This window comes from Cololabis saira, chromosome 3, assembly GCF_033807715.1.
Source record: "Cololabis saira isolate AMF1-May2022 chromosome 3, fColSai1.1, whole genome shotgun sequence".
Taxonomy (NCBI): Eukaryota; Metazoa; Chordata; class Actinopteri; order Beloniformes; family Belonidae; genus Cololabis; species Cololabis saira.
The window spans coordinates 25,166,205-25,193,829 of record NC_084589.1 but is presented as its reverse complement, the minus strand read 5'-3'; the positions used below and the strand labels follow the sequence as shown (position 1 = coordinate 25,193,829).

Here is a 27,625-nt window from a genome sequence, read left to right as displayed (position 1 = left end):
TAAAATAACTTTAAAAAAAGCAAAGTGCACTCTGATTTTACTTTATTTTGTCTTTATTCCGTTTTTTTTTTTCTTTGATCCAAAGTTAACTCATATCGCTGTAAACTCTGAGCCAACTTTCAGCAAAAACAATTCACAAATAAAAGGCAAAGACGGAACAAATAGACTAAGAAGAATTGCCAAAAAGAGGCAGTTTGAGACAGAAAAAAAATAAACAAGGAGTATTCGTGGTTACTTATAATAATGATAAAAGTTTTGCTGCATGTACTTGTTCCTACTGACCTTTTGTGTTTTTGTTATTCTAAATGTCTGAAAGATGAACTGAGCAACACACCCTGTACTCGTCTATTGGTTGCGTCTGTTAGTACATGTCTCGAAGGCCCATACTTCCTCGATGTGCAGAGGAGCTGTGAGCCATGGTGACGCTGTAACAGTAAAGCAAGTCTGTCAGCCACTGCTCCCTGGCTGCACCCCGGGGGTACCGCTGAAACACACATGCAAAGGGCAGTCAGGTAACGAGCATCAAAAGAGGGACTATATTAATCTCTGTCCATATTCTGCAGAAGCACTGAAATGTGTATGCAGTGATTACCGTGAGGTACTGTATGATCTCCTGCAGCAGAGGAGCATTGGCCACCAGCTGGTTATGGATAGGTGTGTGTTGCAAGAGCATCGATAGGATCTGCCCAAGCTGCGGCAGCTCTTCCTCGTTCAGATCTCCGACACGCATCGACTGCAGAACAATCCGTAGCAGGCGAGGAACGCTGCTCAGCGCTGTGACACAAGCCCCCCAAATGGCCTCCCTGTAATCACGACAAGACCCGTTAAAGGTCTTGAAAGTGGTGAACAACAAATTCCCTCTATGACCATGTAAAACGCACCTTTTGTGGTTGGTTTCAGCAGGTGCCTCCTGTTGCAGAGTGACGAACAACGCCAGCAGGCTGAGGCAGCACTGAGACAAGAAGCGCAGCACAGGCTCAATGGGCAGGACGGACAGATCCAGTAATCTGGACACCGCTCTCAGCAAGCCGGCTGCCAAGCTGTCAGGAATCACCTCCAACTTGATCTGAGACAAACACAATTATATCACCGGTATAGAAGAAGAGGGAAAAAAAAAAGAAGCATAAACAACAACTGTTGAAGGAATGCAACCCTAAGATGGACAATGTAAAACATGCTCAGGAGAAGAATGAAAACACATTCTTACCAAGTATTTGAAAATGCCATTTTGCAAGATATCAAAGCACTGAGACTTTGATCCCACCGTTTCCAGACAGTGGCAAACCTCCTAAAGCAAAAAAATAAATGAATAAAACAGTTATATTATTACATTTCCAAATACCACATACAAAAGAATTATTAACTATGCATGGAAATATGTAAAGAAAAGAAGAAAAAAAGGCACACAAATCATTACAGTGTTTAATTTTCCTATGACAGTTTTTCTGGAGTAACAAATACAATGAAAGTCTTTTGTTCACACGTTCCAACGCTTTTTATTTCTGATGTGTAATGTTGAGTAATAACTTCTGATAGAGAGAAAACTTCAACTCTCCTAAACAATGTTTAAAATAAGAATTGCAATGGGGAAATGAAACTCTAGGGATGATATTTCAGAGACAATTAAAAAACAAATCATTGTCTAGACTGCTTTTATCCTCCATGTTTTATTGCCTCCTGTCTGAATGAATGATTTTCTTCTCGCTGCAACGGAGGCGAGACCCAGTTCAGGACTAAAAAGCTGCAATGCCACCAACTTTTAAAAGGTGAAAAATAAGGCTCCGCTTTTCCTCATTAACTTGAAATCCAAATCAAATTTCTCATTACCTTTTATCAAATTGAGGTGTGTCTGAGCGGTGCACCTGTTGGCATTCTCTCAGTCATTAAAAACAATCCCGTCTCATTAGTCGAACAGGAGCTGACACAGTCCGTTCCTTAATGCTGCCCACCGCCCCCCACCTCCACGCGACCCCCTCCCACCTGCATCCCGCCACTTGCCTGTGATTGATTTGGACAGGGAGATGAGAGAAGCAGGATCTGAGGCCTTAATTGAGGGTCGGAATTTGTGATTATAAGCCCCCACTAGCTCACACACATTTGCCCCAGGTCATAGTTACGTTAACGGTAATTTCTGTCCAGAAATGTCACTCTCTCATCATGCCATAGGCTCTCATTAGCATTTGTGCATATCCACTATGCCCGATAACCATGGATCTCCAACCTGCGCAACGCGATAAAGGTTCCCCTCTCAGCAGGAGAGCCATGATAAAGCTTCCACCCTCTGAGCTCTATATGAGGGACAGACAGACACCAGGGGGGACTAAAAGATCACGGTTGTGTCCAGAATATCAACTCTGCAATTTCCAAAATGAAATCTTCTCTTCTTCCCTTTTCACCTGAAAACTTTAAATTCAACTAATTGACTTTTGAGTGGCGGCGATCACGACAGCTACATGATTATAACTGTTGGGGTGACAGTAAAATGCAGTGTGCACCTCAACAACATCCCAGTGGTGAGTGAACTGGTCCAGCAGGGTGGGGTAGAGGCAAAGGGGTGAAAGTGAAGTGGGAGGAAGGACACTCTCGTCCTCCTGCAGGATGGACAGATTTTCAGACGAGAAGCCTGTGAGAGTGGAGAAAAGGAAGCTGATGTAGTCCACGTCCTGCAGAGCTGCTTCCTGGCTCCCACCCGACCAGCCACTCAGAGAAGACCTGCAGAGCATCAACGACAAATGCTTTATACAATAATTAACCCAAACTCTGTCATGGAAAGCCACATCTTTCTGTATATGACATATTTGCACTGTCTCACAGTTTAGTGAGCATTATCACATCTCGTAGGACTATTTCTGATCCGTTTTGTAAGAGCACAATATTCGGAACAAAAACGCACGTAAATTCAGTTATGAAAATGATTCCTTGTCCTGAGGGAGATAGATCTGTAACAGCAGGAAATGTGTGTGAATAAGAGGGTGTTTTATGAAGCCTGGGAGGCACATGCAGACCGTCTCCTCAATACTCCATGACGATGCTGCATTCCAGCCTCCCAAAGAGCTCTTTGTGTCAAATCCATTACGCACACATCCTATCCCATATGAACCTAGTACTCCCTCCACTCAAAATTTGTATAACACTGGCCCACTGACATGGGAAAAAGGTCGGACTTTACAACAGGGAAAGGTGCTTAGGGACAAGAACCTGTTGTTATTACCAACAGTAAGTTGCATACATATATGAATAAATAAATAACAAACATGCAGTCACATCAGTATCTATCAACAAGAAGTTAAGAGATCAGTTTAAACAATATCAATCTGTGAAAGTGCAATACTGCCATCTCATGGTGGTCTGTGAAAGTGCTTTTCATGTATCTGACACAAATGCTTGACAAGACCGTGAGTGCCAAAGCAAAGGCATCCAACATGTTGGACGGGGGTGGTTGGGGGGTCTCTTATGCAAAGACAGTTTTCAAGCTCACCTAAAACGTATGATACGGATCAGAGAGGTAGCAAGGCTGGCAGAGATCCGTCCAGCCGTGCAGCAACTGCTCAGATTAGAGAGAAGAGACTGGGATATCTGAGGGAGGAAGTAGAGTAGCTGCACCATTCGCTGCTGGGACTCCGCTGGTAAGAGCACCACAACTCCTTCCTGTGGATCTTCACACACAAAACAAAGATGCACACTGTAATTGAACAGTGAAAGAAATGCAGTACACCCCTCTGGGGGGTTATAACATGAAAAAACTAGAATAAAACCAAGATCACCAGACTATTTTTGTAGCTACAGACTAAAAAGAGGCCAGAAAGATATAACTACTACATGAAGGGTGTAGATAATGTGAGTGTGTGTGTGTGGTGTTCTGTCGGCCTCTGACGCACATGCTGATGTCAGAAGCCCTCAGACAAAAGGAGTCTTGTGATGGTGAATTGTTGGCTCTGCTGGAGTTTCTGTCAGAATACCCCTCCTCCTGGCCCTCTGTGTCACACACCAGCCTCAATATCTGACCATCACTGGGCTGTGCATGTGGACAGACTTCTAGCATTGGTTGTAGCTGTTTTACAACTTGTCTTAGATTAGGGAGAAAACTTGAGTTATACTGCCTCCTAGTGGACATGTTATATTTATTTTCACTTACATTCTCGTGTATGCATGCGTTGGTTAAGTTTAGATAGTGAAGAACATTTAGACACAGAGCTCCAACCTGTATGACCACTAATTTTTTCGTGTAAAAGTGTGTGCTCACCATAGAGCCTGCAGGCATGTGTCTCCAGACTGTTGAGAAGGTCTTTGTTTCCTCGAGAAGCTGCAGCCTGGATGGAAATGATAAGCTGTGCAGAAAGCGTGGGGTTTCGGTGGCCCAGCTGGGACAACTGTACAGGAAGAGATGCCAGCCAGCGACACAGCACCTTGCTCCTTCAGACAGGGGGAATGATACACAAACAGTCCTTATACGTACCAGGCATTCAAACACCTGTTGAATATTATTACAGTACTGAGCCCGTCTCACAAGAGGAATATTCCCTTATTTACATGTTGGATTCGTGTTGCAGTGTCATTTCTCTTTTTTACGTGACTCTATTTTTAAAGGTGACTAGTGTGAAATGTTGTATAATCTATTTAATGAAATACAGAAAAGCAGAATCTCCAACTTCCAAATGGTGGAGAAAAATGCCAGTTAGAGGTTGGACTGGATTTTCTACAATGGATATGAAAATAAAATACTGGGAGAGCATGATTATCGTATCTAAGTCAAATAGAGCATTTAAATCCTTATGAAACTTTGCAGTTAATAGTGAAGCAAAAATCAGATTCTTCACACTTGTGAGGTACAGTGAATGCAGCATGATTTACAGTTGATGATCTACAAATCTTAACAACTGCATAACATGTATTCAAACCCAGGCTACCCCAAACTAAGTGACAGAGTGGTGTGCATGTTTTTTTACACAATGGTTATGACTGAACTATTTAACTGCACACAATAACTGTAAATGCTGAGGTTAAAGAACCTACAATGCATGTCGTGAATAACCTTCAGGTTACCTGGCAATGTGTGCATGACCTTGCTCCTGCAGGTAGAGTTTGCTGTAGAAAGAAAGCAGCATAGATCTTGTCTGTAGAGGGAGGTTCCTTTGCTTATAGTAGATATACACCGCTGCCAAAAGTTCTTCTGTCACTGCTGCACAAACACATACAGATATAACATATAAGATAATGCACACTGAAAAATTCCCCTTGAAATCATTTTTAAGATTCAAATGATCACTGTAGTACCATATGGCGACTACACACCAGTTTGTGGCCCAACAATTACACAAAATCATTTTTTAGAGGATTTCTTTATGGGATTTTTTTTTTTCCCTTTAAATTTCCTTGAGGGGACACAAATGTTCAGGCTCTGGCTGTGGTTGGGAACGATGTTCTTTACTGAACTGGACTGCAGCAAACCTGAAGACTAAAAACAGTCCGTTTGTGAGATGGGCAGCATTGTCAACTGCATTTTGCAACTAACACAACCTTCTTTATTGCACAATCAGCTCTAATAGCCCCCCTTACCAAGCACCAAGTCAGCCTTGTTCATTGTAGTCTGGTTTCTTTGAGTCACGTGCTGCCATCACTAGAGATAGATGCAAATAAAACTACACTTTCCACCAAAGGATTATAGAACACGCAACTTGATAGAAACACTGATAGACCTAATCCCTGTCAAACCATATAACATACCCCATCCTTTCTTGTAGACAGCATCAGTGTTGCACCTCTAATCTGGTCTCTTTCCAAGTGAACATCCAGCTATCTGTAGTCCTCTGACCCCTTCCACCACTTCTCTCAGGATAGAAATCATGTTGAGCTTAATCCTGCTACTCCTAGAATCCACAATCCTCTTTTTTGTCTTATTCACATACAAAATAAGGTAAAAGGTGTCAAGCAGTTTTCTGTATTCTGTCTCCTGTCCACCAATGGCACCAAGTACCACAATTACTGTCATTGGAGTATTTCTGCAGATGACAGGACTGAGTTGCACAGGCTGAGGTGCATATAGTGAGCACTTGTTCCAAGAAACTTCCCTTCTGCCTCACAAACTATGGTCTAGTTGTGAATGAGTCAATAATCCAGGTATTGTGAAAGCATTCACCTGCCGTTTTTTTTTTTGTACGATTGTCACACAGCAGTGCAGGCTGAATCCTATTAGGTGCTCTACAAAAATCAACGGACATTAATCTCACAGTGTGACCTGCTGTGTTCAGATGAGAGTGGGCACACTAAAGTGGATGATGACATCTTCAACTCTAACCCCTGTGACAATAAGGTGCTTGTTTGTTTGCTTATATCCAGGTGGGCCAATATTTGAGGGGAAAAGTGCTCCACCTTTACATACTGCCTCTCCAATTCATCTATTTTGAGAACAGAACTTTTTCTTACTTGTTTCTTTTTAGAAGTGTTGCAGTGGGTAAAGATTATCCCAGAGCTGCACATTACTTACACATTAAGGTCAAAAAGGTGGAATAATATGCATTACATATTCTTAAACACATAGAAACTGCTTTGGTGTGGGAAAAACAACACAATTTAGGTGAGATTGATGGGCCCCAACACATTAACAAGTAACTATTCTAATACCATCAATTTCATGCCTCTTACCTTTGCTTCTCTGCGTGAGCACCATCTTCCACACCGTACCCAGCAGCATGTGCAGCTGCCTATAGCTCAGCTTCACCCCGCTGCTCAAGGTGTCACGGACAAAAGTCCTCAGTGGCGTCAGCCAGTCCCCATCCACCTCTCGACCGAGACCCTGCTTCTCGCTCAGGGACACCATAACCTGGCAAAGCGTGATATTTAAGGCCAGAGGCTCGACAGTCAGAATTTGAATGGCAGCATTCTGCTTGCTCCTGAGGAGAGGACAAAGAGATAAAAGTAAACTCAGCTGGTATTCTTTGCATGTGAAAATGTTTTCATTTCAGATTCCTCATATCATGACACATATACAAACAGCCACCTGTCACAGAAAATTTGCATAAGCATAAAGAATGAATGAGTTGCTTTGGGTTTTCTCTAAACTTCAAGTGCATTACAATTAACCTGTGTAGGTTCAAGTCAACGGATTGCCCTTAACCCTCCCCGGGGGCTGTAATAATAGCAACCCACTGCTCCTAGTCCAACTAGAGATGGGTTAAAAGCAGAGAATATTTTCCCCTTGTTGGATGAATAAAGACTAATGCAATACAAAATAAATAAATAAAATGTAGCTACTAAAGTCTGAAACAGAAATAATCAGAGGATCTCGTTGTATTTGATGGCCTAAGGTATTTGTCAGTAGAACTTAAACATTCAGCCAAGTGAAACAAAAATTGATTAAATTTGTAAAAGATTGAAATAAGAAACCTGAAGTGCAAAACGTCACAATAAATAATAATAAAAAAGAGCCACTTCCAGCAGCATCTCTATGACTCAACTCAATTTCAGCCTCTGTAAATTAACTTAAAATCAATTTTCAGATGTATTTTTTCTTATATAAAGTTACATGAAAAAGTAACCAGATCTTAATTCCTGACTATCAGCAGTTAACATGAGAGGATGATAAAATCATGTCTACAAGAAGAATTACTGCATACATTTTTATTTCACTTTCTCTCAGAATGAAAAAAGGGGGAAAGAATAACAAAGCAAAGTTCTGGGGGTGCGAGCAGATTTGAACTAGAAGGTAACTTTTACAAACTAAGACCTTGAACAGTTTATTAGGGACTATGGTTGGCGCTCAATCAATGGAAAGAAAAAACGTGATGATGGATATTACAAAACCTTCTTCCTCAAATCTTGAAAATGACCCCTGTGGACTTAAGACTAAATTAATCTTTCTAGTTGCAATAAACAGAAGCACGTTTAGAAAAAAGGGGTGCAGGATTCCTAAAAACTCCACAACTGTTACTTTTGCAGGTGGATTGATGATTGTCACAAAAAGTGCAGAAAGATTTCATTGCCAGGGGAAAATAAAATATCTCTCTCTATATATATAAATATATATATATGCAAATTCTGATATCAAACAGCATACAGTGTGTAAAAATATTGTGCAAAGTCTTTCTAAAGAAACTGCAAAATCCACAAAGAACTACCTCAACAGGCACAAGCTGAGAGTCTGGCCATGGCTCTGACTATCTGCTGACCCAAAGGTCTGTTCTATCTGTGGATAGAACAGGTTATGCCAGGTGTACCGAGAATCTCATATGACTAAAGCCGCGACACAGAAGAATGGGTGAAAATCCTCCAAACATGAACAGAGATTAGCTGGTTCAAAAAGTATTATCAAGCATTTGGGATGTTACAAAATACTGACCACCATTGACCAATCAGATAAGTATCTAAACGTGGAGGCGCCCATGGTGATACAAAAATTTGACCAAACATTTTCATGCTTATAGTCATATGATGCACCTCACCCCCAGAGGGCGCTACTCTATGAAGATCACTACATCTCCCGATTGGAATCCATGCTCACTTAATAATGTCCAAGGGTCGTTCATGCATGTTTATTGGTATGGGGAGGCAGCACGAGTTAAATAAAAGGAAAGGTGCCCCATGGCCGACCTTGGCTCTTTCATCTTATCTGTCATGTGGGGGCGAGATCTGGGTGCGGAGGTTCATAGGAAATCACTGCGAGGAGATTGGGAAGGGATACAAAGGTTTTACTTTTGTTACCTCCCAGCAACTGCATTTGTGAATGTATGTCCCTATGTACTCATTTTGCAGGAAGGAAGCAAAAGGGAGAAAATTATGTAAATGTATGGATGAGTAATTTTGTATGCATTTTTCAATAAAAAAAATTGGTCAAATAAAAACAATGAAGGAAGTGAAACATATGCCAAAACTGTGTGCGGTCTTGCACCTCCATCAAGGAAGGGACATAGCTGAAACAGATTACTAGACATGAAGACTTCTGAAGTAGGGCTGTAGCTAAATTACTAAAATTTAATTTTCTTTTTAATCTGGCTTCTTCTTTTTAAACCTTTTAAAATCTTAAATGCTTAGTGTCGCCATCTTCAGTCTTTTCCAGCCCGATTAAACAACATGTCTAACTGATACTATCAATTCTCAGCAGTTACCATTATGCAATGAAACAGACTGCAGAAATGTTAAATTAACATGTGACATAAACAAACCAGGGTCAAAAAGTGAGACAAAAAACTAAAACTGAAGGTAGAGTGTTAGATTACTCATTTTGTTATATTTTTACCTTTTGAGATCAACTTTCTTTTTATGTTTGGCGGTGTCCCGGGAACCATAGGGGAAGTTTTTCATGAAGTGCTGCTTAAAATTTCCAAGGTATTCTTTACGGAACCATGCATCCTAAACAATGACAATGTTATCATTCTTTTTTCCTTTTTAATTATTTAATTCCGTTATTAAATAAAGTGGGAAAAAGAAAGCAACTGTGTTTCATTTGTGTATGCTTCATCTCACCAGTGCATCCTGGTTCTCCTGCTGCGGGGCCAGTTTTCTGAGCAGCTGCAGTATAGACAAAACCTGGAACATTACTGACATCGTTTCTGGAGTGAGCAGATGAGCACCCTCTGTGCTATTCCACGTGCAGTCATTGGCACTGGCTTCAACCCACACTTCCAGCAGGAGAGGTACAAGTGTAGCTGCAAAGCTCTGAACCGTCTCAGCTGAGTCCAGACCCTCACTCATACTAGCCCCCGAGTCCATCTCAGGTCTACTCGGTGAAAGAATAAAATAAATATTATTAAACACACATATTGGGAAAAAAAAAGCATAGTGTGCTCATGTAAAAGCATCATTACTTATAATTTTCTAAAACATTTGCAGTATCACACCTGAGTCTAAATGTGGAGTGAGGTGATGGTTTGGTTCCAGAGTGTTCAAACACTTTAACCCCAACTTTGTTGGAAACAAGCTCTTCCCAACTGACACTCAGAGGTGTAAAACGGCCTTCTCCACTTGAAACAAATACTCCTTCAGTTCGGACAGACACATCACTTTCCCCCACTGGCCTTTCCTCAACTACCGCCTGCAGAAATCGCCCGAGCCTGAAACAAATGTGGAACATACAACAAAGTTAGCCTTCAAAATTATGATTATTTCGATTTTGTACACTTGACCCGTTCCCTCCCATCTATACCTTAGGAGAACAGAGAGGCGCCACTGCTGGCTCGTCACAGTCCTGTCAGGATTGATTGACAGTGTCCAGCTTCTTCCCTTGGCATCCTGAGTCTTTTTGGCTGCTGTTTTACTCTGTCTGTGAGAGATCAGCTCTAAAAAGTTTGTGAGGAGTATTGCAGGCCGTGCTGCTAGCAAAGATGGGTAGTGCTCCAGGAACACATCAAGGACGTTCATTGCATCCTCCTGGATGCTTGCTTCGATGTGAGTCATGGCACAAGACAAGTGAGCGCTGAGGAGAGGAAAAAACGGAGCCACACGTTCTGCAGGCACGGACTGTGCAATGAACCTGTGAATAGTTTCAGATTATGCATTAGAAACACCAACATAACCACATTTAGTATGCTTTACCTTAGTGTCTAAGCCGCTTCTACAACCTGAGTGCACGTGTAGCTGCAACACGAACATTTCCATCCTTGTCTGTCAGAACAGCAGCCACTTCAGATACCAAGCGTGAAAGATGCTGCTCTAACAGGGAGGGATTACTGGTCAGCAACTCTTTCAAACCCAACAAGGCACTGTGTTTCACATTGGCGTTGTAATGGTGTAGCTGAGACAGCAGCTCCTATGGGACGAGAAAAGGGAGAATGGAAACCAAATGAGATATTCATACATTTAATTCAAACTGTTTGACTGGACTTGACTTTGACTTAACTAAACCTACATTAACACCAAGCTGTCTGTGAGTTGTGGGGCCACTTGAGTCTTTTTTTAATTGTTCTGGCAGATGAATCCCTCTTGAGCGAAAGTTAGTGTTGGTGGCGTTATCAGCTTTGGGTTTCTTCTTTCCAACTTTTAGCTTGACTTTTTGAAAATCATCCTGCCTCTTCTTCTTTTTGCTCTTCATCTTTGCAGACTTGCCTGTTGTCTGTGTTCCCAGACATAAACATAAGGAGTTTGGATTAGTTAATACGCTTTAAAAAAGAAAACAAGTAGTTAATTACAGCCAGAGTTTTGCAGAGCTGTGCATCCTGCTGAAGTACGGCTCTGAATACTCATGTTTGGCATGTTGAAGTGCATCAAAGTAGCTGCACGTTTACACCCCATAGCTAGCATGTGGCTAACGCCTCCTCCATGCGCAACATCAAGCATGGAAATGATGTTTCTTTCATTTACCAGGGGAAATTGGTGAAATCCACTTACCACAAAGGTCCGACTTCTCCCGTCAGAGATTTACACTGCATCAAACATCTACTCTGTACTTTCAACGGAATAACTATTATCAGTTCATACAAAAAAATATGATCCAATGCTGGTCTCGGTTGTGCAGATTGGGTCCTTAAGGCTGATTTATGGTTCCGCGTTAAACCAACGCAGAGCCTACGGCGTAACCAGTACTGGAGTTGAGGGGGATGAGAGGAGATGGCATCCTCCCCCCTGAAATAAAAACGGTCAAAATCATCCCCCCTTTCCATCCCTTATGTCATTTCATCAATGAATGTGGTTTTACTGCTATTTCAACATTTAGAGTCATCACCAGAAAAATAACACCAGAAAAATTTGACAATTTTCACCTGTTTCAAGTAAATTTTCACTTGAAATAAGTAGGAAAATCTGCCAATGGGACAAGATTTATCTTCTCATTACAAGCAATAAAATCTTGTTCCACATGCAGATTTTTCTACTTATTTAAAGTGAAAATCTACTTGAAACAGGTGAAAATTGTTGTTTTTTCCAGTGATGAGTCTTGTTTTAAGTGTAATGAGATTTTTTTTTTTTTACTAAAAAGAGACATTTTAACTAGAAATAAGACAAATATTCTTGTTAAGATTTTGGGTTTTTGCAGTGATCCATTTTACTTATCCTGTGAAGGACAGAGGCATATTGATAAGTTCATAAAACTGTTTTTTAATTGTTGTGTTTTGATGTATTTGATGTAAGCCTAGTGGATAGTTAAAGCTTACAGAAGGCTGCATTTAACTGCTGCTATGTCATTCCTGCAGTATTTCTGCAGGTGTTTTGGTCAGTGCTATTATTTGTAATATATTATATTATTTGTAATCAGCACAAATTATCTGTCCCCATATGATAAAATCCCCCATCCCCCCTGATATTTTTTTACAACTAGAGTACTGGGCGTAGGGTACGCGGAGACGCGCAACCTACGCCGTCGATGTAACGCAGAACCATAATTCAGTCTTTAGTGTGTACATGTTGAGGAAGGCTGTTCGTTTGGTGTGTGCAGCTCCACAGCTGCGGGGCTTACATTAAAACAACCTCTATGACTGAGTGGCCGCGTAGTTTTACTACATATTTATACATGCTTTATTAACTGACTTGGAAAGACAAAAAAAGAATAATAAAAATCTACAGTGAAGAGAAATGAGACGGTATTTCTAAATTCCTTCTCCGCATGTGTAAGCGCTGATACAAAATAAACGCACCTTATAGTTGACCATACAATTGCCCTATAAATATTAATTATTTTCCATTAAAGAACTGTGATTAAATGTAATATTTCAAACATGGTTATTAAAAAAAAATAGATATACAGTCTATTTTGGAGATAAAATAGCTATATATTTAAAATAAAATCGTCTTTTTTTTAACTGGCGAAATCATTGCGCTACTACCACCGCTTATATTGTCGGTCGGTTGTTTCGCTTTCCGAGAAACATCAACCACCGCTAACTCTGCTCCAAGAAACACCTTTCATTCACACATGAGGTAAGATTTAAACACTAAAATGCATTCTTAGATGATGTAAATCCGTGTTTGGTGAGCTTGCTCGCGTTTGAAGCGGTGCTGTTAAAGGCTTATCCGGGCCTGTCCCTGTTCCTGCAGCTGGAGAGAATAAACGCGTCCGTGTTGTGTGTGATGTACTGTATATGTAGCGTATAAACGTCTAAACAGCCTTTAAATATTGTTATGAAAGTAATTACGCCATCATCTGAATTATAAAAGGACATATTTGTAAATATTAATTAAAACTTGAGTGGTTAGCATCCCGCCAGCAGCGTGGACGGAAACCGACGGAAACACGCACCGGTGTTCTGACAATTTCTGCTACTTAGCCAAAAAAATGCTCCCTAATGGGTTTCTACCTTTTGTAGAGCTACAATTTTACTATGTTTTACTCTCTTTATTGTATAATGTTCACAAAGTGTAATGCATTCATGTCATGGGTAAGTGTATTTTGAAGGATCAAATACTCAACATCCCATATTATCAATTTTACATCCTGCAAGAAATTATGCAAACTTTGAAAATCGACTGTGCGCATGCGCAGAACCACAAAGTAGCATTTCTCGGCAGATAGCAAAGATTTGCAGAACACCGGTCTGTCCTGGAGAAAACCAGGTGTTAACCAGCTGATTAGGCAAGGCAAGTTTATTTGTAGAGCACAATTCAACACAAGGTAATTCAAAGTGCTTTACATCAACATTAAAAGCGGCAACACACAATTAAAACATATATAACAAATACAATGATAAGGAAAGAGGTAAAATAATAAAAAGCACAAGTTGTTAAAAAGTAAGGGCAGTAGAGTACAGCAGGTACACATCTCATTCTTAAAATGGCAATAATTACATTTCTATACAGTCAAAACGTACAAAGACCGGGTCAAATACAGTATTACAAAGTAATCTGTGCCGATTCGTGTGGTGAATCAAACCAATTTGACAATTCTACGCCACAATGCCTGCATTCAGAGTTTATCCATTACTTCACACGGTTTTCAAAAAGTATTTCATTTAAGAGTACGCTTAAATAACAAATAAAATGATAAGAAAAGTGGTAAAATAATAAAAAGCACAAGTTTTTTAAAAGTAAGGGCAGTAGAGTCCAGCAGGTAAGTATTTAATGTAAGAGTATGCTTCAGTAAACAGTAATGTTTTTAGGCCTGATTTAAAGGATCTACAGTTGGAGCAGACCTCAGGTCTACAGGAAGTTTGTTCCACCGGTGAGGAGCAGAATAACTGAACGCTGCCTCACCTTGCTTGGTTCTGGTTCTTGGGAACCACAACAAACCAGATCCAGATGAACCTCAGGGGTCTTCATAGGAACTAACAGATCAGCCATGTATTTTGGTCCAAGACCATTCAGGTCTTTGTAGACCAGCAGTAAGATTTTAAACCCTATCCTTTGACTCACTGGAAGCCAGTGTAGTGATTTCATGACCGGTCCAGTTTCCTGGTGTTTGTAAGGACTCTGGTGGCAGCGTTCTGGATCAGCTGCAGCTGACTGATTGATTTCTTGTTAAGGATTGTAAAGATGCCATTGCAATAATCCAACCTACTGAAAGTGACGTTTACGTTGCAATATTATCCTTGTTTTTGTTTTTTTAATGCTGGTAAATATTCTTACGAACCTGAGCTAATCACAGGCCAGATGGGGGGGGGGGAATGCAGCGCAAGTGAACCAAGAAGGTGTTAATCATCGCATATAACTAATTGTAATTATTGTTTATGTATTATGTATTTTCCTTATAACCCCCGGCCTTTTTTTTCACAGCGGAGAAGCTGAGAACATGGAGCCACAGGCTTCAGACACTCAAGATCTACCATTTAATGACCCGCTACCCGATGAACCAGTGACTGGTGATCAAGCAAATTATAATCAACTGGATTTTGATCCGACCCTTGACTATCCACCAGTTGATGATCCACCAGCTGATGGTCCACAAATGTATGATCCACCAGCTGATGCTCTGCAAGTTGTTGATCCACCAGTTGATGATCCGCAAGTTGATCCAACAGTTGATGATCCTCAAGTTGATCCACCAGTTGATGATCCACCAGTTGATGATCCATCAGCTGATAACCCACCAAAGGATGATCCACCAATCTGTAATACACCAAATTTGAATGCAACTACCGGTAAACAAAAGAAAAAATCAAAGGTCAGTATCTCCTGCTGGATGTGTTGCAACCACTTGACAATTTTTTTCTCAGAACGGGTGAATTATCACTTGCCATACATGTGTAATGTTAGCTTCTCAAGAAGGAAATATGATTTTCCGCTGGATATTTTAGGTTTTAAAGTTTATACCACCATTCGTTGGTCTCTGAAATGCTCGTGAGCTAGGTAGCAGAAGTCTTTTATTAGTAGACTAGCTGTCTGTATCTGTGCCTTAAGGTTGCTTTAGATCACATTAATTGTGTATATATAATAGTAGTCTCATTAGTTCTCTATTTTTCTTCCTAATCATAGTGGTCCCATATCTGTTCAAACACAACCCAGTAGATGCAGCTTTGAGTGAACAGATAAACTTTAATGTTGCTTTGACGGAGTAAACATCCAGTTTAGTCTGTTAAATGCAGCTGTTTTGTGTTTGGTCATAACTTGCCATACACATACTGTACATGATGTAAGTAGTCTGTTATTTCCTACAGAGACATCAGATCATTGGTGTTCCTGCATCGACATAAGTCCCCAGTAATTGTAGAGAATAAGTGTATAAGCAATCTCAGTACTTCAAGAGACAGCAAATTCAGTCAGCTCTTTTGGAACATTTGTTGATAAAGACTTGTTTATGATGAACTCAACCCTCAAAGCTGAATAGGCCTGATGCTTAGCAGGGCTCTTGGTGGAAGTTTGTTTTGAATTAAAGCAGTTCTTTACATCGTTACAGACTTGTAATGATGCAGGAGTGCAATGTGGATTAGCATTATTGCTGATGACGTGAATACAGATGTTAATCTCCAAATTTAAATATGCTTTAAAAAACATACTGTACATGAGGCAATTTCACATTTTGTTCAGATGTTTTACTAATATGGGTTACATTTGACATTTATTTATTTATTTTTGTGTTTTCAACAGTTGTCTGCTTTACTGGAGTACATGTTCTTCCAATAGGGACTTACAATTGGCTAACCCCAGTAGTTTTTCTAGGCTTTTAAGAACAGGAATTACAGCTCAGGGCTCAAACTGGCAATGTTTTCATCATAGAATTATGGCAGGTTGGTAACGAGGACTTTGTATGTTTGTCTTTTATTTTTTGCCCTGTTAAATGGGTCTTTAGGTTACACTTTTGATGACAACAAGCATCAGTGAGCTTAGATGTTAATGAAGTGGCTTTCAGCACTGAAAAGTTGAAACAAAGTAAATATATTTATTTTTTTCTTAATTTTTAAAAATATCAATATGTGATGTATTTTTGTTACTCTTGACCAAGAGGAAATATCTCTTTCAGTCATTGTGTACAACCCAGCAGCTCTCTATGCCAGTTATAGCAACTGCAGGTTTGTGCAGCACATGCACAGAGATCTGGTACTCTACATTAACAAGTGCATTACCGTTGTTCTCTACAAGTTTTTGGCATGTAAGCTGTCAACACTTTCAGTAAATGTACATCATGTACTGTTGGAAAACTGCTCATTTTAGAGTTAATTTCCTGTTGCGCCAGGTATGTTATGAATACTAGCAGAACCCAAACATGAAGTGATAGTATTTTAAGTGTGGGCTTATTCTTTCCTCAACTCGGCTTCAGTTAACGGGGGGGGGGGGGGCAATAACACGCTTGCTATTACACGGCCCAGTGCGTATTAAACATGCATTCTTCATCCATGAATAATAACTGGGTCTAACCCTGAAGGCCCATTTATGCTCCACGTAAATGAGCATGTCCGTTTCAACTTTTGTCGTACGTCCCCGCACTCATACGTCCATGCATCTTTTATGTTGCCCTGATTAAGTCAATTCATCCACTGATGGGCAGTGCTGAGTTTAGAGACTTCCGCATTTTGACATCAGTTTTAGACACCAGTTGATGAACCCCTACAAAGTAGTTTGCAACCACCCTGAAATGCCAGAAGAAAAGGACAAAGAAGTAGTTTCAGCTAACATGACGACAGTGTCATGATAATGTTCACTCTTAGTAAAGGACATAAGAGGGAGTGCAGTGGATGGCAGTGGTCTGTTGGACCTTTTAAATACATCGCAGGATTTGGATGGCAATTTCCTTTTCTTTTCTAGTTTGTTCCTTTTGCTGGTTGCATGTTAGCAATATGCTCAACACTGCCCCTGTGGTTTCTGGTGGTACTGCTCCATTTGCTGCATCAAGCAACGGATCTGCAAGGCCCCTCAAAACAGACCAAATTACACTCATAAATGACAGAGGAGACGGACAAAAGGGTCCGTGTGTCTGCGTATCCGTCTTCTGCATCGAGCATAACTGGGCCTTTACACTTTAACACTTATACATTCAGTCTGAAATGGTCAAAATATATAAATTTGAGAACTTAAAATTCTGTCCTCGAACTGTGGATTTTATCATTTGGGAAATATCATCGCACACATTGTTGCTTTACTTTTAATCTTTTACTTGATTATCAGTGTTGGCATACCAAAACTCCTTTTGTAAACTTATAATTTTATTCAAACTAATATTAAACAGCAAAAGTACTGTCCGACGTCTTTCATTACTTTTTTGTTTCAAGTTCAAAAGGAATAAACCATAGGCAAAGTATGTGAAAAATGTTTTTCATATGATGGAAGAATTATGTCATGTTGACTGGTCTTGCCAGTCACCAAGTAACTGTTGCGTCACTTCAGTGTCCCTATCTGTGTTATGAATGTAACCAGAGAAAAGGCTCATGAAGTTTCTTAGGGGACACATACCCTTAATATCCATCCATGTTTGACATGATGCATATTGAGGTTCTCCGGTTTCATTTGTGAAACTTTGATAAATGGCCCCCAAACACAAAACTTGAGCCACAGTGGTTAAGGAGCATTGAGGTTTTGACCTTGGCGCTCTTTAAAGTTGTGAAAGTATACAATTATTCATACTTAACTTTGTTATTCCTTAAGGTGTAACAAATGTATTCCCACCCCCCCTTATTAAAATTGCTGCTAAAACAGCTGCAGAAAGTGCTACTGTTTCCTTTTTCTGAGAATTTAGACCCACTTCCAGATGACACGGTTTAGAGCCCATGTATACTTATTCCTGTGACTGTCACTGCTTGATGCGGGGTCATGGAGAATGATAACAGCGGCTCTAGGCATGCATGGTGGGGTGGACATGGACAAGAAGTTCAGTCCTCTACTTAAGTGTCATTCTGTCACTAATTTATGTATGTGTCTCTCTCCTTCTTGTGGGTTTATCCCCTCTGATGACAGAAAAAGCAGGCGCAGCAATCTGGTGAAATAGGTAAGTCCTCTTACACATGGTGCCACTTCCAGTACTAAGAGTTGAAGCTCGAGACCTTCACTTCCCTGCTTCATGTCGTATATGGTGACGTGTTCACCACCCAGTGATCTAACTGAGATCAGGGTGCTGTAGTGGTGCCGTCAGATCATGCTGGAAATGGGTTGGCAAAAACTTTCCATTTTGCTGCCAAGTTTCCTATTTAGATTTTATTTATTTGAGAACTTTTATAAAACAGCTTGATCAGTTCTCCAATTGTAGCACATCAACAAGGGCATCATCATGACGTTGTAATGCTCTTCATGTGCCGAACAACTGAATAGTTTTAAAATTGCAGCATGCTACTCTATGTCTATTCTGCCTTTTAATGAGTTGCCCAAGTTTCCGTGGCTGGAATTGTATTGTGGGGCCCCCTTTTAATCAATATAAGCATTACCAGTTCATCTGAGTATGTGCATGGACTGCTTCATTGGTGCAAAACAACAGTGTTTATTCTGTGGTTGGGCATGGTGAGAGGCAGTGCATCACACAAGGCTGTGTCCCACAGCTTGATTCCCACGTAAATGAGGGACTGAGAACTGCTGTTCCCGTTCTTTCCCCCAGGCTTTAAGAGTATATAAAGAGTTGGACGATCTGGCAATATTAATATAGATTTTTTTTTTTTTTTTTAATTTATTACTCACGAACAGTACATATGTCCTCAACAACAGTTTCCTCTTTCATGCGATTTGTGATTGCAGATTTTTCTCCAGTTTCCCCAAGTTTGCTGGAGTTGTATTTTATTAGTCTCAGACTGGAAAGCCTTTATTTTGCGTTGACAACTGTTGTGTTTTTCCAGTATTTGCAAAAGGGACTACGATCCATACCATGCCATCTCTCACCAAACTGTTGAAGGGGATCACAGAATGTATAATTGGTAAGCTGATGAGCCATTTTCCTCAAATAAACCTTCTTAGCTGTCTCCCCTTGAGCTATTAAATGGTAAACTAAATAATCAATAAGGATTACATGTTTTCAGGCCTTCAGTATGTGTGGGAGTACCGCAGCCCCAGTAAATCAGTCCAGCCCCACTACCAGTGCAAACTCTGTTCCCTGGCCCGTTTGCAGCATGACATGGTTGATCACGTGAAAGGCTGGAAACATGGCTTCAGATACATGGTGAGTACTGCCAGCTTTGAGGTCTGCAATGCAAATGCAAAAAGTACAATATTACAAATGACTGTATATTTATATCAAACTGTCACACAGAAAAAAGTCCACCCTGACAAGGTTACCTGTGAAGAAGAAGATGCAATCAAGGACTCTGCTGTCAGAAGGGCAGTCAAAGCAGCTGCTGCTGAGGTGGAGAGCACGGAGGGAAGGGGACAAATTAAGGTAAATAAACTAAGCAAAAACACAGAGCCTTGTTTAAACGTAAAGGAGAATGACAAACTCATTGCTAGAATTAACATAGAGCAGAATAAAAAAAAGATTTGGACGTCTAGAGCTCACCAGTAGCTTTTTATCAAAATGCAGTTATGTTGAGATGTATTCATTATTACCAAGAAGAGACATGAAAAAAGAAAAGTTTCCTTATAAATTCCAGTGATTTACATAGAAAAATATGATGGAAAAAAGACAATGCCTGGTTCTTAGTAGAGGTACATTTCAGAAAGCGGGACCTCTGAGTATTTGGAACCTGATCTCAGGGAAACTGAGTTTTCCGTTTTAGGTGTGAGGTTGCTTGACCCTTAGCAAAAGGGTTCAGCTGCGCCAGTTTCAGAAACCAAGGTAACTCATACTCAGTCTGTTGCCTTGGTAATTGTCTATCTAAACTAAACCTGGTTAAGAGCAAGTTTAGTTCAACATACCCCTTTAAGAGCGTTGGGTTTTAGTTTTTGTCACAGTTAGCCTACATGATCACAGGCATCACAAATTTCACCCACAGTATGTCCATGCTTCACACAAAATACCATGGGATATTAATCTTCTCTATTATTTATTTACAAATGTCAGTGTTCTTAAGGATTGGGACACTGATCATACCCTATTCTATTCCAGTAAAAAGTGAAAAAACACAGTACTTGCCTGATTTGAATTTGACTTAAAGGACAGGGACTGAATGATAAAGAAATCTGGGTGTAGTCATGGACTCGGACCTAAACCCACAGAGACTGTGGTCAGAAAATTGTTTAATTCTCACACACGCGACCGGTTACTCCTTTTTTATGCCTTTTGGTGTACCTTGGGAGGCGTAAAAAAGAGGTGATTAGATTTTACTTTTTTTTTTTTTTGACGTCAATGAACACAAGAGCAGGAGGGGCAGAGGGAGACTGCTGGTCATATCTGTGCAATGTGATTTTTAGAAAGTCGCTACACAAATCCAGCATGGATCTATCCACCAACCACTCCATCTCCTGCATCCAGACAGTTTTTCTGATGTCGGTAAAGCCAGCAAGGCCAAACTAAACAGACAGTGGGCCGTCATGTTACGTAGTACCACTCAATAATGCCTCCTGGGTCGTCTTCTTTCCCTTCAACTCGGCTTTAGGCACTTGGGAGGTAATAACATGCCTTGCATTTACATTTCCCATTGCACACTAAAAACAAGTTCATCATCCAGGGAAAATAACGGTGTCTTATCTAAAAAATGCAATTTGTCTCAAGGTTTAGTTAAACAGAGCCTCTCGGGTAGACATGGGAGACACATCCTCATTGCTTATCTTTAGTGCAGGCAGGAGGTCTGATGGAAGGGGAGTGGAGCAAGTCGGGGGTGCATGCATCCTATTGTGTAGGTGAGAGATGTGAAGGAGCTCTTTAAACCTGAGGAGAAGGTTTTCTATGGAGTGGGGGGAAGTTGGTGATGTGTGGCAGGCCTTTCCAGATTGATGTGGGGTCACTGACCTGGTGACTGTTTTTCATTTTCTCGCTGTAGCTCGTCTTGGCTACCTTGATCTCCTTTGTTAGGCTGTTTCTGGCCTGCTTGTACAGGGCCATGTCCCCACTTTTATGGGCCTCCTCTGTGGCCCATTTGCTGAGGTTTGATATTGTTGAATGTGCAGACAGTCTGGGTTTTGTCAAAACAGGAATGGAACTTCAGCTTTGACTCCTCGCTTCACCTCTTGTCTGTCCTTACCACGGGCTTAGGTGTCTCCTTTTTTTCTGCTGTTTTACTTTTTTATCTTTTTTTCCCTCGTCACTGTTTGAAAAGCTATTATAAATAAAGTTATCTGTACAAAGGTAATACAAATGGAAAAAAAACATATATATATATATATGTATGTATGTATGTATGTATGTATGTATGTGTATGTATTTAGCAGTGGGTTTATTATTTGACACTTCATGATGGTGGTTTTAACATTTTTGCATTCCTGTTGTCTCCTGTAGGTGATCCTGAAGGAGCCCTTTGACGCGCCCGCTTTCAAGGGATTCCGTAAGTTCTTCTTGCACATGGTCCAGTCAATCAAACTAGGGATGTAAATTACTACCTTCTGAACAGATGTCAACCACAATTATGAATTCACTGTTTTTTCACAAATGAGTTATTTTTCATGGAAAATTATAAACAAATGTATCCATGTCTGTAGTACTGTGGCAAATATATATTTTCTGTCATGTTGCATTTCTTTTATCATCTGCCATACTGGTAGTATAATGGGTAGTTTTTAATCAGTTTATGTACTTTTTTTGTATTTGTAAAATTTCAAACTTAATGATTGGAAACAGTAGTTAAGTATTTGATATTAGCTCACTTCTCTTCCTCTTTCCACAGGTTCTGCTACTCCCAGACATGGGCCTCCAATGAATATAGCAATGGGACCACCAGGACCTCCTTTTGGTGAGGTGTCTTGTACCATGTAGACACAATCTACAATACTGGCGGGAGATTGTTCACATAACTTTTAAAAACTTCAAGCCTATTGTAAACTTCCAGTATCTATTTAGAATTTAGTAGCTTCCTGGTCCTCAATCATGGTACTAGCAAGAACCCCCGAACAGTTTTAGACAGTTTATTTTTATTTATTTATTTTTTTACTTTCCAGAAAAGCAACAGCTCCATTTAAAAATCAGCCTTCTTATGAAAGCAGACTTGGACCACACTCATCCCCTTTTGACTAATCACAGCTTTTGGCTTTATATCCATCTCCCACAACCATCTTGCGTCTTTTGGTTAATACAGTTCTGTGTATTGATTTACTTAATATCCCTCTGATTGTTTAATTGAAGAATTTCCAATTGTAATTTTCTCCTGTCAACTGTGGTGTTCCCCAGGGCTTTGTCTTGGGGCCTTCCCTTTTTAATCATTACCTTATCCCTCTGTGCAATTTCTTGAGGACATGTGGTATTCCTTTCAACAGGAACACAGATGAGGGCCCAGAATATCACACACAATAAATAACCCATATCCTTAAACTCATGTTGTCCGTGTATGCATTGATTTAGAATCCTGCTCCTAACCTTCCATAACCTATTGTTGCTCTCATATACTTCAATAAACCTATTGATTTTTTTTTTCTAAAGCTTCTATAAATAATGTGTCTTATCATTATTAATTGTAATGCACATTTATGTCACAGGTCCCAGGTTCCCTGGCCCAGGATTTCCAGGAGAGTTTCCCCCTCACAGAGGTCCACCTGACTTTTCACCAGGAGAATATGGAGCGCCTGACTTTGGAGGATACCAGGCAAGGGACAATTTTCCTAACCGTGGTATGAATAGAGGACGTTTCCCAGATGGTAGGGGTCGTCGCCCACTTGCTGGTGGTAGAGCTGGCTATGGAAGGAGTGGACCAATGAATGATGACCCAAGAAAAATGTTTCCTGACGGGTTCCGGAGTAACCAGATGGGTGACGGCTTCATAGACAAACCCCAGGACAGACCAGGCTTAATGGGAAAAGCTCCAGACACCAATAGATTGCCGAATACACTGTTGACATACCTGGTATGTTTCTAGCAGCAAGTTCCTTAAAAAATCAACAAAATCTAGTGTTTTTCTTTTTGTCAATTGATCAAGACAACAGACTGAAACTTTGTGAAAATGTTTTTTAGGATTCATTCCGGATTGAGAATGAGAATGATGCACAACTAGTGCTGAAGGTGACACAGAAACTAACAGATGTGTTGATGGAGTACAGACTGAGGAGCGTGTCAAAGGTACGGAGCTTGTTCAATTTATTCTACTACAAGTAAATCTTGCTTGAGACAAAATCATTAGATGTTTGGAAAATGAAATGTTAAGAAATATTTTTAAAAGAAAAAACATGGCTATCTGATTTGTCAGATAACAACATTTTGAGCGAGTTCAGATTATCATGTCTAATATTTATTTACTTTTCATCCAAAGGGACCAAGTCTCAACAGTTTGCCAATGAGTTCCCCAAATTTTCCTTCTCCAGACCTAAGACTGGGAAACAGCAGTGACAGATTCCAGAGTCTCTCAGGTATAAAAGCACTCTTGTCAAACTTAAAATTGTATTTATTTATGACAGTCTATAATAAACTTTATGAACTTTTCTAAACAGTCTTTCACAAAAAGGTAAAAAAGAAGTGAAATTCAATGTTGGGAATAATGAATATGTGAATCAAAGGAAGGCAAATTTGGGGGGCACGGTGTCGCAGCTGGTAGTGCAGCCGTCTCACAGCAAGAAGGTACTGGGTTCGATTCCCGCCAGGGGGACGCTGTGGGCGCTGAAGTGCGTATTAGTCCCCCCATGACTTCAGCACCCACACCCTGGGTGGGGTTGGCGAAAGGATCTTTCTGTGTGGAGTTTGCATGTTCTCCCCGTGTTCCCTTGGGTAGCTAATGTGAGCTACTCTCACAAAAACATGCAGCAGTCCTGGGCTATACATGCCCCCTCTGGCCAACCGGGGCGCCAGATGGGGAGGATCCGGCCGGAATAACGTGATCCTTCCACGCGCTACGTCCGGCCAGAGAATCCTCACCCTGTCTGGTGAAAAGCTCCCTCCTCCCTCCTGCTCATTCCTCAGGTTAAGGAGGAGACCTGAGCTCTGTGCAGGGCCCTCCCGGGGTTTGTAGAGGGGAGCAATGCCCAGGACTGTTACTTAGGAGCACTGGGTGATGAAGAAGAAAAAAAAAAAAAAGGGGAAAAATCGGGGGATAAAAATATATTTTTAAAAAAAAAAGGAAGGCAAATTAGAAAAAAAATCAATTTAATGCATAAAGTGTAATTTAAAAAAAACTTTTTTTTTTGTAATTCAGGAAGGAAAAAATTTATTGTAAATATAAGTAGTATGGAGTTAGGTTGTGTTTTTTTTGTCTGCTTTCACATACATATATACATTTTTCTTCATCCGCAGGTCCACCCAGGTACTCTGACGGTCCACAGAGGTTTTACAAATGATGATCAAGATCAACTTTCTCCTTATCGCACCATCTGTGTCCCACATACAGAGCATTCATATTTGTCCAGGTGTCTGGTGGAGGGGATGTTAATGCATAGTTCTCCTGTGTTGCTACCAGGTAGTTTTTTGTGTCCAGACATGTTTAACAGGTTATTGTTGATTTTGTTTTGTTTTTTGTTTCTTTGTTTTTTATTTCCCAGGCCAAATAAAACTTGTGAAAAACATGTGAACAGTGAAATCCATTCAATTTTGAAGTCAACAGCAATAAAAGTGTTTTCTTTTTAAAACGTGTCCTTCAGGTCGTGTAATACATGAACAAGATTGCTCCCACATAATTCAGATGTACAGCACATTACCTTCTTTTGTCCAGTCAGTTTGAGCTGTCAAAAAAAAAAAATTAGGACTGGCGCTATGAAACATCTCTATTCAATAGTTGAGGCTGATTTGCTGGCCCTAAGTTTATGCAGCATGTAAACCATTGACAGTCAAGAACATCCTTCTCCAACAATGTAACGGACTCGTATGCTCATCTTAAACTCTGATTCTGAACCATTACTACAACCAAAAAGTAAAATTTAAAAGAGGGAGTTATCTGTTCTTACAAATTGGGGTTAACCTTCCTCAGACATTTGCCAAAATATCATCCATCTGCTTCATGTTAATGGGAGTAAGAATCACTTTTGCTCCCAGGAAGTATTTACCATGCATCCTATGGGCCAGAGCAGCAAGCTTTTCTGATTCAAACTTGACCACAGCCTCGCCGGTGCCATTCCCGTCACTGTTCTTTAGTAAAATAATATCACCCATCTCCACCTTGTAATTAGAGAACAAGCCCCTAATTTGACTTTTCTTAACATCTGCAGGAATGTTTCTTACAAACAAGCACGTCTGAGTTTCCTGGTCCATGTTCCTACTTGGTAGTATCTGTGACGTCTCTCCTGGCCCAGCTTGTCTCTCGCGTTGTTTTCTTGGGTCTCTCAGACTAGTCCTTGGCTGTTTGGGATTTGTTTTGTCCATCATTTCTCTCATGATCTCCCTGGTGATTGATGAGACTACAATGGCCCCAGACCCCACGTGGCAGCCAGAAAGGTTCATTGCATACTCAAAGTCCTCGGTGCAATTGAAAATCAGAAAAGACGTGTCTGTCGTTTTGCCGTGTCTGTCGAGCAGATGGAGTACATTTGTATGTGGAACTTTTGGACACCCAAACAATTCTTTTATTTCAGTCTTGGTTATAGATTTTGGTAGATTGCTGACTGCGACAACATACTCCGTAGTGGGTGGTAACAAGGTATTTGAGTCATCACTGGTTTTTAGACTTTTGGGTGGTTTGGATGAAAACTGATTGACGGGTCGCCTCTTGAACTCGCTTCTGTGGTTTGCAACTTCCTTTAGAGCATGCTGCTTATCTTTCAGTCTCACTCCAACATCGAATGCATCTTCACATTCCTGGAGACTACCGATCCACATTTTCTCATCAGCTGCACGCACCTCTACGCGGCCTGAGCCCAGGGGCTGCTGATTGAAGCTAAGAGCATTGAGTGCATCTTCCTTTTTTGAAAACTTCACAAGGCAGCCATAATTAACTCCTAACTTGACATTTACAATAACTTCCTGCACTGACAGCCCTTTGAAAAGGCGGCTGATGTCTTCTTTCGTAGTTGAGGCTGGCAGACCAAAGAGCCTGGCATATCCTGGCCTTGACTCTGTGGTTTGTTCTGTTATCACCTCAGATAAGGCAGCTGCACTCTCGGCCTTGGGAACATCAGCTTTGGTTGAGCTGAGACCCTGCAGGACGGTGCAGATGCCCAGCAGGAACGCAGAACTGGAATCCAGATGTTGCAAGTTCCCAGTATCAGGGGGGGAACCGTGCTGCGGGTTAGACTGAGGGAGATTCGCCGTGTCCGGATCTTGTGGCCACGCCGGAGAAGATGAGAGGTTTGCAGGATTGTCATCACGAGGCCTTGCATTTAACCCTGCGACGTTGTCATGGGAATGTGGCTGAGGTTTCCTAACACTCAGTCGAGAGGACTTCTTCCCCTTTAACAGTGGCTGCAGTCTGTCCTCCAGCTCGTCCATGCTGCTTGTGTGCAGGCTCACTTTAGACCCTTTGAGGGAACAGCCGGTTCTCCGCATGGCGAGTTGTGCATCTCCGTCGCTGCTGAAGGCGACGAAAGCCTCCCGGAGACTCCCCCCGACCACGAACACCCCTCCGTCGGGGATGCGCTCTCCCCCGAAGAAAGTCCGGATGTCTTCAGTGCCCGCCTTCGCGTCCAGGCCTTGCATTCGCAGGATCTGAGCCATGTTACCACGCAGCCCCCGACGGTGTCTGGAATTTCAGAGAGACTTTGTTACAAACATGCGGGTTTACTAGCGTGCGCCACGCGGGACAGTCTGAGGCGAGAGGAAACACGCGGGAAGAGAAAGAGAAGCACGCTTTGTGGTCGACACGCGTGAACTCACCAGACTAAAGAGACAACAGGTGCGAGTTACAAAGTCTGTTCTGTGAGCGTCATGTCTCTATAAAGTCGTGATGATAGCGTTATAAAAATACGCCCCTCCCAATCTACATTTCCCCTCTTTCTGCCACTTTCATTTTTCCGAGCAGTCAAGACAGACGTTTGGTACATTGCTGCCACCTAGTGGCCACTGGACGTTGTTGCTGCTCAGATTCAATTCAATTCACACTTTTATTAGAGACACATCTCGAGAAGAGGTCCATAGTACCATAAAATTATACATACAACCAGTACTCGAGTTGTAAAAAAAAAAATCAGGGGGGATGGTGAATTTTATCATAAGGGGACAGATAATTTGTTTGTTTGATTACAAATAATAGCAGTGACCAAAACACCTGCATAAATACTGCAGGAATGACATAGCAGCAGTTAAATGCAGCCTTCTGTAAGCTTTAAATATCCACTGGGTTTACATCAAATACTTAAAAACACAACAATAAAAAACAGTTTTCTGAATTTATCAATAGGCCTCTGTCCTTCACAGGATAAG

General features: G+C 41.0%; 3 protein-coding genes across 4 annotated transcripts; 1 reads left to right on the top strand and 2 right to left on the bottom strand.

Moving 5' to 3' along the window:
• Positions 1–35: 35 nt before the first annotated feature.
• Positions 36–11,455, bottom strand: tex10 (testis expressed 10). Of its 2 annotated transcripts, none has more exons than XM_061718363.1 (16): positions 11,320–11,455; positions 10,841–11,044; positions 10,554–10,741; positions 10,139–10,465; positions 9,834–10,046; positions 9,460–9,712; positions 9,233–9,345; positions 6,643–6,890; positions 5,044–5,179; positions 4,244–4,413; positions 3,479–3,656; positions 2,496–2,712; positions 1,208–1,288; positions 882–1,066; positions 593–803; positions 36–484 (listed from the first exon to the last, which is right to left on the bottom strand). In XM_061718363.1, exons 2-16 carry the CDS (start codon positions 11,021–11,023, stop codon positions 362–364), a joined length of 2,826 nt encoding a protein of 941 aa, XP_061574347.1. In that variant the 5' UTR covers positions 11,024–11,044; positions 11,320–11,455; the 3' UTR covers positions 36–361. The 2 variants fall into 2 exon arrangements, with proteins under 2 accessions (XP_061574347.1, XP_061574348.1); XM_061718364.1 differs by having other exon boundaries at positions 11,293–11,446.
• Positions 11,456–12,740: 1,285 nt separating this feature from the next.
• Positions 12,741–24,840, top strand: si:ch211-197h24.6 (uncharacterized). Its single transcript, XM_061716777.1, has 12 exons — positions 12,741–12,843; positions 14,632–15,019; positions 18,244–18,274; positions 19,110–19,187; positions 19,290–19,429; positions 19,520–19,645; positions 21,641–21,686; positions 22,026–22,091; positions 22,831–23,195; positions 23,303–23,407; positions 23,598–23,694; positions 24,572–24,840. Exons 1-12 carry the CDS (start codon positions 12,839–12,841, stop codon positions 24,613–24,615), a joined length of 1,491 nt encoding a protein of 496 aa, XP_061572761.1. The 5' UTR covers positions 12,741–12,838; the 3' UTR covers positions 24,616–24,840.
• Positions 23,399–27,139, bottom strand: rbm12ba (RNA binding motif protein 12Ba). Its single transcript, XM_061716776.1, has 2 exons — positions 27,080–27,139; positions 23,399–26,945 (listed from the first exon to the last, which is right to left on the bottom strand). Exon 2 carries the CDS (start codon positions 26,918–26,920, stop codon positions 25,238–25,240), a length of 1,683 nt encoding a protein of 560 aa, XP_061572760.1. The 5' UTR covers positions 26,921–26,945; positions 27,080–27,139; the 3' UTR covers positions 23,399–25,237.
• Between the last annotated feature and the right edge of the window lie 486 nt (positions 27,140–27,625).

Coding starts and splice junctions, on each gene's coding strand:
- tex10 (XM_061718363.1), bottom strand. CDS start 11,023: ATGAAGAGCAAAAAGAAGAAGAGGCAGGATGATTTTCAAAAAGTCAAG. Junction 10,466..10,553: donor GCAGCTACACGTGCACTCAG/GTTGTAGAAGCG, acceptor AACTATTCACAG/GTTCATTGCACAGTCCGTGC. Junction 3,657..4,243: donor ACATGCCTGCAGGCTCTATG/GTGAGCACACAC, acceptor TTGTGTGTGAAG/ATCCACAGGAAGGAGTTGTG.
- si:ch211-197h24.6 (XM_061716777.1), top strand. Junction 19,430..19,519: donor AACATGGCTTCAGATACATG/GTGAGTACTGCC, acceptor ACTGTCACACAG/AAAAAAGTCCACCCTGACAA. Junction 19,646..21,640: donor AGGGAAGGGGACAAATTAAG/GTAAATAAACTA, acceptor TGTCTCCTGTAG/GTGATCCTGAAGGAGCCCTT.
- rbm12ba (XM_061716776.1), bottom strand. CDS start 26,920: ATGGCTCAGATCCTGCGAATGCAAGGCCTGGACGCGAAGGCGGGCACT.